This window comes from Rhinolophus ferrumequinum, chromosome 2 (assembly GCF_004115265.2).
Source record: "Rhinolophus ferrumequinum isolate MPI-CBG mRhiFer1 chromosome 2, mRhiFer1_v1.p, whole genome shotgun sequence".
In the NCBI taxonomy this organism is placed as follows: domain Eukaryota; kingdom Metazoa; phylum Chordata; class Mammalia; order Chiroptera; family Rhinolophidae; genus Rhinolophus; species Rhinolophus ferrumequinum.
In genome coordinates, this window is record NC_046285.1 from 39,996,830 (window position 1) to 40,011,313 (window position 14,484).

The window sequence follows — 14,484 nt, forward strand, 5'->3', positions numbered from 1 at the left end:
AATTCATTTAATTCTAAAAACCATATGAACTGGTACATTTATTGGGGATACCAGCTGTGCAGGTGTGCAGGTTGGGTACTTTATTTTCCCAGAGGAGAGTTTTTCTCTTCCCCTAAAGGAACCATGTGGGCCAGCAGAAGCACTAGCATTATCCCCATTTTATAAAGGGAAAAACTGAAGCCCAGCACAGTTAAGTATCTTGCCCAGAATTACCCAGAGGAGTCAGGATTCTAAACCTGGCATGTGGCTAAAAAGCTCCTGCTCTGATTACCACTGCCTCAGAAGATAGATGCTCGGATAAACAAAGTCAAACGGATTTCTGTTTTTCTAGGACTCCGTGGATATTTTAATGCAATCATATATTCACTGAGAATCATCAAGAAGAATTGCCAGATATGAAGGAATTTGACCAGAATGCCTTGTTTTCATACAGCTTCTGTGCAGACTGTTTCATGAAATTCCCTTTGGGATACTCTGAGCTAATTCTTGCTAGCCTGCTCTAGGATTCCACATCCCCACTTCCCTCTCACCTAGAGTAACTTATGACCTTACTCAGTCTTGTCTACCTCTTCGTCTACCTACTCTTACCTATTCTACCTATTCTATCAGTTATTAAGTTTCGGCCCACTTTTGGTAGTCTTTATTTAGACTTAGTTTCTTCTGTCCAGTGACTGAAGTCACCAAAAGTCACCAAAGCCCATAAAGCATTCCTTTACGAAATGTCATTCATGTCTAGCTTTCATTTTCCATTTGTCTTGAGAAAAGTCTAGGCCCTCATCAACTCTTCTTTGAGGAAACATCTTTCTTCCTACCTCATCTCCTTGATTCCAGCTTTCCCTTCTTCTAATTTGCTTGGCATTTTATGATCAAATTTATCTATAACTTCTTTCATTTGCAACTCGACTCTTCCAATATATAATAGTTCTGCCTGGTTGTTAAACACTTTGTACAGTAAGACCCAACCATACTTCTCTAATGTCCCACTCTTTCCCAGCATGAATGCTTTATTCCAATTATCCCTTTAAATATCTGATATTTATTCCTAATGCTAAATATTTCCTTTTATGGCTCTTATTTAAAAAGGCTTCTTTTCTCCCGTACATCTACACAAACTCTACTGAACCTTTTTAAGATATCTCTCATACCATGTTTTTAATAAGGGTTGTACTGATCTTTATTTTAGCTTAATTCTTACTGTATTCAGAATTTGAAGATGGAATGATTTACGATCATCTTACAGCTTTAGATATACTATAGTTTAGCCAGCATCCAATCCTTTTTATTTACTCCTATACACCATGATTTCAAATTGAGAATATCCCACGAGGTAGAAGACTAGACTACTTGGTTGCTATATTAATATTTGTATGCTGGCAGTTACTTATAATTGAGATTATAAGTAAATAAATAGTTCTATAGATATCATAAATAGTTCTATATAACTTATCCTAATAGGAAGCCAAGTACAACATTAATGGAGAACGGATTCTATAGGCAATATGCCTATAAATTTTGTAAGAGGAAGAGAGGAAGTAAAACCAACGATGTTAAAGAATAAACTAACAGAGTACAGTTGCAGGTTGCAGCTATTATTGTAAAGTGACTCAATCTTACTGAATAATAATCTGACAATAAAAACAAAAGCCACAAAACAGTATATAACCTTTGACGCAGTAAGTCCTCTTGAAGCATCATTGCAAAGAAAAAAGGGGGAAAAGATAAACATTATAAAATTGCAACTCTATGACATAATTAAAAGTGACAAGTATGTCACTATGTTAACATTAAAAAAAAGTTTGCACACTATATATGTGTTTATAATATTTAGTAAAACTAAAACAGAAAATGATATGTACATGTGTGTTATGACAATTTCGTGGAAATATATTAATTAAAATTGATAATCTGAAGAGACACAATTAAATATTCATAATATTCACAACTATAGTAGCTGTTATTGCTAAGATCGGCAGTGCTTTTTAGAACATATAATGTGCTCTCATATGTGTATGTCACTTGAAAACATAATTTTATTATTGTAGAACAGCGACTATACTCACCTTCCCATCTGGGAGCTCCATGTAACCTTCTATAACAGTAGTGGCTGTTTTGCCAAATCGACCTAATGAACCCTGAAGCTTGAGACCAGTGAATGTTAGAGCCATTTCCCAGAATCTATAAACAGATAAGACATTGAATGTACCTCAAAGACTCTTTAATATTCTAATATACCCCAAGCAGTTGCATATTTCATAGTTACATATATTATTCATTCATCTGATTAATATGTATTAAGTATCTACAACCTGTCAGGCAAAGTTCTAGGTAATGTGAATTCAGCATTGAGCAAAACAGACCCCCTCGCCCCACCAAAAAAATCCTCGCCTTTATAGAGCTTATATTTTAGAGCTATGCTGTGTTATGCAGTAGCCATTAGCCAAGTTGGACTATTTTAATTTAGATATAAAACAATTAAATGAAATTTAAAAAGCAGTGCTGCCGTCAGACCAGTCAGTTTCAGGAGCTCCGTAGCTACGTGTGGATTGGCCAGCACAGAACATTCTATCCTGGCAGTAGGTCCTATTGCATAATGAAATTTTAGAGGATGTAAAAGTTTTCCCAAAAATTCCAGGTTACTTGCTGTGTAACTTTAAGAAATTATGTTGATCACACTGTACCTTCATTTTCTCATATACAAAATGGGATGATTAGTAGCACCTGCCTCATAAAATTGTTCAAAAACTCTTGGATCAGTGCCTAACATATAAAAAGCAATCAATCAGTGTTAGCTATTACTAACATTTTCTTATTAATAGTCTAGATGAATGTACAGTCAGAATGATGAAAACCATGTAGAAAAAGAAGCTGGCCTACCAAATGGCTATGAAATAGATAATAGAAGATACCAACAAGCCAATAATATGAAGCCAAAAGCCTAAATAACCAACATTCTTCTCCGAGGCTGAAGTTGGTCCCCGATCATTTGTTTCCATATACTGTTTCTTTTATAGCATTTCACATATGAAATTGTTCAATGTCTATCTTTCCCCCAAAAAAAATATGCACTTTACTAAAAGATGGGCAAATGTAAGGAAATGGAAATTTTTAACCTACAGCTAACAGAGCATTACTGGAGAATTTCCCTAAGGCTACATTTAAAACTCTGTTCAATTATTCTATATTACCAGTGAATGAGTCAGGAGAAGACCAGTTTTCATCGGAATAAGAGGAATTTAGGATTAAAAATATCTTTTATAAAGAGACACTGGAATCAAGTTATGGGCAGCTTGAGGGTGGTGGTAGAAGGCTGTTAAATAAATGTGTGCAACATGTTGGAACAAAAATAGAGAAGGACAAAATCATTCCGTCCTGGACATAAACCAAAGTATGATATAGTGAAACAGATGTGGAATTTAGAGCCAAAGCCCTGAGATCAAGAGTTGGCTCTGCTGCTACTTAGAACTAAGGGGCCTGTGTTAGGAATGATCCTCTTGTAATTCTCGTTTTACAGATGAAGACTGGCTTCAGAGATGTCAAAATATCCATCATAAAATATTGCCACAAACAACAAATTAATAGTGAATCTGAAAGCTCAGTATGAATTTGGAAACAGCATGCCACTGCTAGGAAGACATTACACAAACCCTTGTAGGCGGTAAAGCCTCCAAGAAGGCAGCAGGCTAAATTTAAAAGCCCTTCTTTTATAAGTACTGTCTGCGGCAATAAATCCCCATATCAAATTAAAAAGCTACGTTATCTTTTAAAAGAATACATTTTTTAATGTATCCTAATGTCAATAACATCAGCAAAAATGTGTCCAGCTGGTTGATCCTCATAGATAATACCTTTACGATAACCTACTCGCACCTGTGTTGGTCACACAGCTGGTTGATCCTCATAGAAATACCTTTACGATAACCTACTCGCACCTGTGTTGGTCACACAACCTACTTGATGTGTCCTGATCCTGATGTAGTAAGCTGCTCCTCATTGTCAGGATTGAAAGTGACCTTAAAAACTTCCTGGGAGAAAGCTTTTGTCCTAAGTATGGGCTGTTCTTCTTTCCAATTCCAGATGGTCAGTGTGTGATCAGGGTTGTCACCAACAGAGGCCAGCAATGTACCGCTGTTGTTGAAGTCCACGTAAGCATAAGCCAGTTCAGTCCCATCTGAAAGGATGAAGGTGAGTCTAGTGAAACGGGGCGACATTTATTTCATTTTCTACAGTGTATTACCAAAAACAACAAGAGAAAGAGACAGAGATAGAGAGAGAGAGAGAGAGAGAGAGAGAGAGAGAAAGAGAGAACGTGCCCCTTTGATAACGTGTATTGATGGAAGAATGCCAAGAATCCCCTAAAGAAATAATTCTAAAATCATTCATCACCTTTGGCTTTAGAAAGAATCACATGATATGAGGTGGAAGTGTGAATAAATGTTAATCACATTTGCATGAGAAAACCTCATGGGCTGCAGCTGAACTTGACATTCAGCAGGTCCCCTGCCCTGGGGCTGTCAGACCCAGTGGCCAGCTTCAAAATGAGCTGGAGCATCACCCAGCTGCCTCCAAGGACAACACACCCAAGGGGCAGATTGGGCAGGGACCAGAGCCATGCTAAGGCAGATCCTACTCTGTAGGGTCAGCTCCTGCACAATTACTCTTCCACTGTAGTCAAGTCCACTCCTTACAACCAATGAGTCCAAGGGTCAGTCTCTTCCACTGCCATGCAAATAGCAACTAAGGCTCAACTACAAGAGGAGGACACACACAACGTGATGGAAAGCATACAAGGGACACATCTGGAATAGATGGCTCAAGTGACCAGGAAGATAGCACCACTGAGCCCCACAGCACACCTACTATATAAGGCCACTCTACTAAGACTAGGAGGCATAGCAGCCCCACATAATACATAGAAACAAACACAGGGAGACAGTCAAAATGGGGAGACAAAGAAATATGTCCCAAATGAAAGAACGGAGCAAAGCTCCAGAAAAAGAACTAAACAAAATGGAGACAAGCAATCTACTAGACACAGAATTCCAAACACTGATTATAAGGATGCTCAATGATCTCAGGGAGAACTTCAACAAAGAGATAGGAAACATAAAAATGGAGATAGAAAACATAATTAAGAACCAATCAGAAATAAAGAATACAATAACAGAAATTAAGAATATATTACAGGGAATCAACAGTAGGTTAAATGAAGCAGAGGACCAGATCAGCGATTTAGAAGATAAGGTCACAGAAAAGAATCAGAACAGCAAAAACAAATAGAAACCAAAAAAACTAAGGAGGTTGGTACAACCTCAAGCACACCAACAGTTGCATCATAGGGGTATCAGAAGGAGAAGAGAGAGAGAGCAGGGCCTTAAAAACCTATTTGAAGTAATAATGACAGAAAACTTTCCTAACTTGGCAAAGGAAATAGACATACAAGCCCAGGAAGTGCAGAGAGTCCCAAACAAGATGAACCCAAAGAGGCCCACACCAAGGCACATCATAATTAAAATGCAAAAGGTTAATGACAAAGAAAGAAAGCTTAAAAGCAGCAAGGGATAGTCCCATAAGATTATCAGCTGATTTCTCAACAGAAACTTTGCAGGACAGAAGGGATTGGCACAAAATATTCAACGTGATGAAAAGCAAGGACCTACAACCAAGATTATGCTACCCAGCAAAGCTATCATTTAGAATCAAGGGACAGATAAAGAGCTTCCCAGACCAGACAAAGCTAAAGGAATTCATCACCACCAAATCCATATTACTAGGAACCTTAAAGGGACTTCTTTAAGACCAAAAAAAAAAAAAAAAAAATCAAAATATGAATAATAAAATGGCAATAACTACATACCTATCAACAATTTTTTCAATGGAAATGGATTAAATCCTCCAATCAAAAGATAGGGGGACCAAATGGATAAGAAAATAACCTTCACATATGCTGCTTACAAGAGACTCACTTCAGATCAAAAGACACACAGACTGAAAGTAAAGGAATGGAAAAAGGTTATTTTATGAAAATGGAAAACAAACAAATGAAAAAAGTTGGGGTTTTAATACTTAGCAGACAAAACAGACTTTAAAATAAAGACTATAACAAGAGACAAAGAAGGACCTAGTAATACTACTTTCGGGTATTTATCCAAAGAAGCCCAAAACGCTAGTTTGAGGGGACATGCTCATCCATATGCTAATTGCAGCATTATTTACAGTAGCCAAGATAGGACGGCAACCTGGGTGTCCCTGACTGGATGAATGGATAAAGAAGAGGTGGTACATACATACAATGGAATGTTACTCAGCCATAAGAAAAAACAACAACAACAAAATATTGCCATCTGCACTAATACATGGAATCTAAAGAACAAAATATACAAACAAATAAAACAGAAACAAACTCATAGATACGTATAACATTTTGATGGTTACCAGATGGGAGGGGGTGGAGGTAAGTGAAAAAGGGAAGGGATTAAGAAGTACAAACTGGTTGTTACAAAGTAGTTGTGGGGATGTAGGGTATAGCTTAAGGAATATAGTCAATAATGATGTTGTAATAACTATGTATGGTGTCAGATGGGTGCTAGATCTATCAGGGTGACAGATGGGAGGGAGCTGGGGGCAGGGTGAAAAAGGTGAAGGGATTAAGAAATATAAATTGAAAGTTACAAAATAGTCACGGGGATGTAAAGTATAGGGAATATAATCAATAATATGGTAATAAATATACAAGGTGCCAGGTGGGTACTAGTCAGGGGGATCACTTCCTAAATTATATAAATGTCTAACCATTTTGCTGTACACCTGAAACTGATATAAAATAATATTGAATGTCAATTCTAACTGAAATAGTAAAAATGTTGGGGGAAGATAAAGAAGAATGAGAGGTTGAAAGTTCCAGATATAAAACAAATAAGTCTTGGGGATGTAATATACAACATAGGAAATATAGTCAATAATATTGTGATAGCGTGGGACAGTGTCGGATGGTAGCTGGATTTATCATGGTGGTCACTTTAGCATAGGGTATAATCAATAATGTGGTAATAACTGTATAGTGCCAGGTGGGTAGTGTTGAATAACTATGACATACACCTGAAACTAATATAATATTCTATGTTAGTTATATTTTAATAAAAATCTTTTTTAAGAAAGAAATCTATCATTTAAAATTTCCCCCTGAAAACAAAAATCACAAAATATAAAAGGATGACTTCAGGTTTTCAGTTATGCATACAAGGAGCTTGGAAGTCATGACTCCGTCCTGACTAGTAAAAGGCTGAACAGACTGAAAAATTAACAACTCTACTTGGATCTATAAAAGAGGGAAGGACACAAGGCAAACGGCCACTACTCCCCAGGCCAGAGAGACCTACTGGAGAATACAGGGATTTGCAATTTACCAGAGCAGAGACTTGGACAGAACCAGCCGAAACAGCGTGAGGAACCAGTGCCGGGTTGTAAAACCTGAACTATAACTGACGAATTGCTGGAGGCTCAATAAGGACAAGTCTGAGAGTTCAAACCTCCAGGGGGAGACTGTCACAAAGTGGCCCCAACAATATTGTGAGATTTACTTACAGAAGCTTGACCATGCTCCCACTGTAAAATCTAGAAAAACACCCTTGAGCTTCTGTCAGTGGGAGGGGAACAGAAAATGCCCCAGAGCACTCTGTTCCTCTTAATAAAGCCTGCCCTCAGGAGAAACGAATTAACCTGCGCCTACACTGCTGGGGTATTAGGGGAATGTAACTGACCTGGGGAAGGATACAGGCATACTTGTTTTATGGCACGTTGCTTAATGTGCTTCCCAGATGTTGCGATTTTTACAAATTGGAGACAAGCCCTCCATCAACACAAAAATTACAACTCGTTTTATTGTGATACTTGCTTTATTACAGGGGTATGGAACCAAACCTGCAATATCTCCAAGGTATTCCTGTACCCATCTCTAGTCCACTCTAGTTGTCCTGTCCCACCTAAGGGGAGAGAAAAATACTGTGGGCACAGAGCCAGGAGTGCAGTTTCCAGGCTCTTGGCCTCACGTGGAAAGGTGCTGGCTCAGGTAGTAAATTGCCATCAACTGTGATCGGATGGCCATCAGCTGTGGCTAGTTAGTTGGCTGTCAGCTGTAACCAGTGAGCCATTGGCCACTAATATAACTGCTGTGGCTACGCTAACAAAAAAAATGGGGGCCAGCAAGAAGATGGTGGCTGGCAAGTACGGATTGCAGTTGGGACGGCGGGTTGCGGACAGTGTGGCTCCTGCTTCCTGTGTCTCCAACCCAGCTGCCAGCGAGAATATAGGGCATGACTCCCGTATCTATGGCTCTGTGGGTGTTCCTTTTTGGCCTCACCATGTCCTGCGTTCTTATTGTGGGGAGCGGTAGTTGAGACCCCGCCTGACACCCTGCATGACAAATACTGAGCAGCGTTTATGAAATTCACAGTACAGAAGCATAAGCTCACTAAAAACCTGAGACCTGACTGTGGGGACAGAGTCCCAGAGAGCAGTTTCCAGGCTCTCGACCTCACGTGGAAAGGTGCTGGCTCAGATAGTAGATGGCCATCAGTTGTGACTAGTTGGCCATCAGCTGTAACCAGTTGGCCATTGGCCACTTATATGACTGCGATGGCTACGCTAGGGGGTTGGTTGGTTGGTTGGTTGGTTGGTTGGTTGGTTGGCAGAGAAGCAGATGGCAGATTGTGGATCATGTTGATCCTACTTCCTGTATCTCCAATCCAGCCACGAGCAAGACTATAGTGGTATGAACCCACCATCCACCGCTCCGTGGGTGTTCCTTTTTGGCCTCACCATACTCTGCGTTCTTATGCGGGGAGCGGGACCAGAGACCCCGCATGACACTGATCGTAGGACTATAGTACTCTTCCCCTCCAAATACACCTCATCACCAAGTTACTGAAGGCCTATTTACATGAGTGCTTTTTACCCAGTACATCACGTCTCGCTATCAAGAAAAAAATTACACAGCACACCAGAAGGCAAAAAACACAATTTGAAGAGACAAAGCAAGCATAAGAACCAGACATATTAGAGATGTTAGAATTACGAGATCAAAAATTTTAAACAACTATGATTAATATGCTAAAGGCTCTAATGGATAAAGTAGACAACATGCAAGAATTGATGGACAATGTAAGCAGAGAAATGGAAATCCTAAAATAGAACCAAAAAAAAAGAAATGTTAAAGAAAAAAAAAAACCACTGTAACAGATCTGAAGAATGCCTTTGATGGGCTTATGAGTAGATTGGACACAGCTGAGGAAAAAGAATGTGTAAGCTATAGGTATATTCATAGAAACCTCTAACATTGAAAAGCAAAGAGAACAAAGACTGATAAACCGGAACAGACTATCCACGGACTGTGGAGTAACTACAAAAGGTATAATGTACGTGTAATGGGATTACCAAAAGGAGAAGAAAGAGAGAAAAGAATAGAACACATATTTGAAACAATAATGACTGAGAATTTCCCCCAAATTAACATCTGATACCAATCCACAAATCTAGGAAGCTCAGAGAACACCAGTCAGGGTAAATGCCCCCCCAAAACTGCAGAAAATGAAAGATAAAGAAAAAATCTTGAAAGTAACCAGAAAGAAAAAAGTACCTACAGAAAAACAAAGATAAGAATTAATCCAATTTCTCTTCAGAAACCTTGCAAGCAAGAAGAGACTGCAGAGGAAGGAGTTAAGATGTAAAAATTGCCAGTTATAAAAACAGTCACAGAGATGTGAAGTACAGCATAGACAATACAATCAATAATATTGTAATAACTATGTATGGTGTCAGATGGGTACTAGATTTATCTGGGTGATCACTTCGTAAGTTATATAAATGCCTGATCACTATGTTGTACACCTGAAACTAATATAATATTGTATGTCAACTGTAATTGAACAATTAAAATATTATTTGAAAAAGAAGAGAGTGGAGTAAAATATTTAGTGTTGAGAGAAGAAAAATACCAACCTAGCATTCTGTACCCCATGAAATTATCCTTTAAAATGATAAATAAAAACTTGCTCAGACAGACAAACACAGAGGAATTTGTTTCCAGTAGACCTGCATTATAAGAAACGTTAAAAGAAGTTCTTTAGGGAGAAGGAAAACAATCTAGGTCAGAAACAGATCTATACAAAGAAAGGAAGAACATCAAAGAAGGAATAATAAGTAAAGGTAAAATAAAAGCTTTTATTATTCTTATTCTTGATGTATTGATGTAACACATAACAGTTTGTTCAATAATAGCTGCAGTGTATTTGCTGATGTATACATATGTGTATGCTTATATGTAAGTGAAATGAATATAAGATTATATATAAGTGAAATAAATGACAGCAATGATACAAGGGACGGAAGAGAGGAATTATGATTATTTTGTTATTACAACGTACTCACACTACCTGTGAAGTAGTATATTATTGTTTGAAAGTGGACCTGGATTAGTTGTAAATGTATAATGCAATCTCTAGGGCAGTCACTAAAAAAGGGTAGAAACTGAAGTACAACATATGCTAAGAAAGGAGAGAAAATAGAATCATAAAATGCTCAGTTGAAACCATGAAAGGCAGAAAAAGAGTGGAAGACAAAAATAGGAACAAAGAACAAGGACAACAAATATAAAACTAACGAATATGATGAATATTAATCCAACTATGTCAATAATCACTTTGAATGTCAGTGGCCTAAATGTACCAGTTAAAAGACAGATTGTCATAGTGGATCAAAAAATATGACCCAACTATGTATTAAATATAAAGACATATGTAGATCAAAGATAAATGGATGGAAAAAAATATACCATGCTAACACTGATCAAAAGAAAGCAGAAGTAGCTATATTAATTTCAGACAGAGCTGACTTCAAAGAAAGGAAAATCATCAGGGGTATGAAGGGCATTACATAATGATAAAGGAGTCAATTCTCCAAGAAGACATAGTAATTCTTAACATGTATGCCCCGGACAACAGAGCATCAAACGATGAGGCAAAAACAGATAGACAAAAACTGCAAGAGGAAATAGATGAATCTACTATTTTATTTGCAGACTTCAACACCCTTCTTTCAGAAACAGACAGATCTAACAGGCCTGCCCTACACACTTCAGACTTGCCAGCCCTCAATTGCATGAGCCAATTCCTTTAAATAAATCTTTCTATGTCCTACTAGTTCTGATTCTCGGGAGGACCCTGACTAATAATGTTCTTCAGAGTGGGTATTTTAAAGATCCTACTGGACTCACCTCGAAGGATTCTATAGGGCCTCAGAGAAGGATATTCATAGATGATAATCTTTGGGGAAACTCCCTTTTCAGCTACTACGATGTATGTTTTATCCGGGTGAACCTACAAAAAAATAAAATCTCACTAAAATAAGAAAACAAAGATTTTTATATATAGTCCTATTCGTGCAGTATTTAGCAAGTGTTATCATTTGTTTATTAGGACTCACTCCAACAGAAAACTCAAAAATGGGCATCTGAGAAATCCTTGAGGATGGATATGATTTAAACTGAAAACCAGACGCACACTCATTTTAAGTTCCACTTTCATTAAGAGAGTCATATCGAATGCTAAAAATGTTTTAATTGCCATCAGAAGAGCTAGACCAGTGATTCCCTGTCTTTAGTGTGCAGCAGAAACACAGGGAGGGCTTATGAAGGTGCAGGATACAAGCTCACGAGTTTCTGATTCAGTGTAGCAGGGCTGGGACCCAAACATTTGCAGTTACATTTACATTTACATTTCTAACAAGTTCCCAGGTGATGTTGATGATACAGTCTGGAAACCATTCTCTGAGAACCCCTAATTTAGATGAATTGTTTACTCTGCATATAAATCAACTTAAATTTTTGTATAGAAAGATCCATGTTTCCAGAGTAGTTTACACCCAAATTTTAAAATTTTGCCAAAGTTAAAACTTTGGCAAAGTTACCACAAATGAATGTTAACTTATTAGAAGTGAGAAAGATATAGTATCTCCCAGCCAGACACAGAGGGAAATATAGTAAATAGGCCCTGGATAAATTTTTCAGCATTTCAAATGATAGCCATAGACATTGGAAAGAAGCATGTATTTATTTCTGTTATTTTTGTTCATTGGTAAGGCAATGTGCAGGAAGAGTAAATGGGCAGCCAAAAAATAAAAATGGGCTGTTATGAGAATAAGCTATTTAAAACACATATTGTATTTATAAAATTCTATTTTCAGTTACTCTTTTGCAACTCCTGGTTATATACCTAAGGAAGGGCAAGGAGCTTGGTTCTGACACAGATTGCACAGGAAGTTCTGGTACCCAAGATAATGTTTTAGCTCTTTTTCTTCCCTCCACCCATGGAGCGTTAAGACCTATGATGGCTGTCTTCCTGCTGGCCAAGTTGCCTCTTATCTTCCATTCAAGTAAATACCTATCACTTCAACTTGAAAAAGGCTTGGCTTTATAGGATGGACACTCAATAAGATAATGATAATGCTGAAAACAGCCACAGAGTAAGTATTTACTCTGTGCCAGACACTGATCTAAGTTTTATATGACTTGATTCCCTTAATTTTCACATCAACCTTGTGCGCTTGGAAACCATTATCATTTCCATCTTATTGATGAAGAAACTGAGGCATGTGGAGGTTAAGCAACTTGCTTGAAGTTATATAACTGTTAAATGTGAGAGACAGAATTCAAGCCAGGTGTTGGAGCCAAGAAGCAAATGGAACTAAAATGTAGTAGATTCCAAGGACTTAGGGGGAATTAGGTGGACACTATTTCTTTCCAGATCCCCATTTACAAAGGAATATTGTATAGGGTATGTCACAGGAATCTGAATGGGGATTCAGGCATATCTTTTACCTTTCTACCATGCTTCCCCGAAAATAAGACCTCACTGGACCATCAGCTCTAATGTGTATTTTGGAGCAAAAATTAATATAAGACCCAGTATTATATTATATATTACATTATATTATATTATAATGTTATGTTATGTTATATGTTATATTATATTAAGCTATCTTCCAGAAAAGATTGGGCCAATGTATATACTGAGTATAATGGAAATGACTTACAAATTCCAAGTCTCCATTAAAAATAAAACACCAAAACTCAACCCCACAGCAGCTTCCTATCTAAAAGGGCAGAAACTTTTTCACTTACTATAGGTAAGACCTACCGTGTTTCCCCGAAAATAAGACCTCGCTGGACCATCAGCTCTAATATTATTATTATTATGTTAAGACCGGGTCTTATATTAAAGTAAGACCCGGTCTTATATTAATTTTTGCTCCAAAAGACACATTAGAACTGATGGTCCATTATACTCAGTATATACATCGGCCCAATCTTTTCTGGAAGATAGCTTAATATGCCCCAAAACATATTTATCACCGATTTCTCATAACCACCTCAGGATGGCCGCTGACTGACCGCCCTCCACAGAGCACGAGACCCTGAAGTTGGGCCTGTGAATATTTACACACCTGGTGGGTGCCACAGTATCATGTACTTGTACACATCTCGTTTTTGGGGTTTTGCTTTTTCATATGTTTTTTTTCTCTTTAGATGGGTTTTTAAACTCTTTGAATTCATAGAGGTCATACACCCTTCTTCAATTAAATCCCTGCATGTTCTGAGTAGCACTGGACACCGAGTGTTCTAGAATAAATGCTTGCTGAATTCATTAACTGGTCTTATAACAAACTTCCTGAGGACAGTCACGTTACCTTGTACATGCTATATACAGACAGAGGATCAAGCCAGAAACAAACATGAGCTTATCTTTCACTCTTGCATCTCACTGTATCCTGTTTCCATAGCCAGTCTAAGTTTCACCTGTGGGCCTCAGGTTTTCCTCACCTTCCTTCCCTTTGCCGTGTCCCTGCTTCACTCCTCAGATCAAGAATCTGATGCTGGGTGGTGAACACACAATGCAACATATAGATGATGTATTATAGAATTGTACACTCAAAACCTACGTAATTGTATTAATCAATGTCACCTCAATACATTTAATAAAGATAAAAAGAAGAATCTTCAAAACTTTCTCACTCACTTCCACTTCTAATCTAATGTCCTACCAGGTCCCGTCTAATCTAATCTAATCAAAAGAATGTCCCCACTACTCCCTGACAGCTTGGCTCAGCCTCTCTGCTGGAAGCCCGCCACCTCTGCAGTGGGCCCTGCACCTTCAGTCCCACATGGTCTGCTCACCCCTGGCAGGTCATAATTCCTCTACCTCTTGCGTGTCTCATATGGAACTGCTGCTTGTGTGAGCCCCAAATCCTGTGTGTTTCTCCTTCCCTTCACTGTCTCACACAGAATAATCTGAACAGATGCCCCTCTCAAGACACCTAGAAGCACCCCTCCGCCTGTTTGTTATCGGTGAAAGCAGACCTAGGGACACCTACTTTTAAAGAGCACAGAGCAGAAAAAACAGCCAATCACAGGCCAAATGCTATGGAGAGGTCAGG

The 14,484-nt window shown here is 38.2% G+C and overlaps 1 protein-coding gene across 3 annotated transcripts in view; it reads right to left on the reverse strand.

The window, feature by feature from the left end:
- Nucleotides 1–14,484, reverse strand: part of CFAP44 (cilia and flagella associated protein 44) — a 102,059-nt gene that overhangs the window by 70,491 nt on the left and 17,084 nt on the right. For all 3 annotated transcript variants that reach the window (XM_033126720.1, XM_033126709.1, XM_033126727.1), the window contains exons 6-8: nt 11,267–11,369; nt 3,952–4,168; nt 2,061–2,175 (exon numbers count right to left, since the gene is read on the reverse strand). In XM_033126720.1, the coding sequence (XP_032982611.1) occupies nt 2,061–2,175; nt 3,952–4,168; nt 11,267–11,369 (435 nt within the window). The remainder of the gene's footprint in view (nt 1–2,060; nt 2,176–3,951; nt 4,169–11,266; nt 11,370–14,484) is intronic.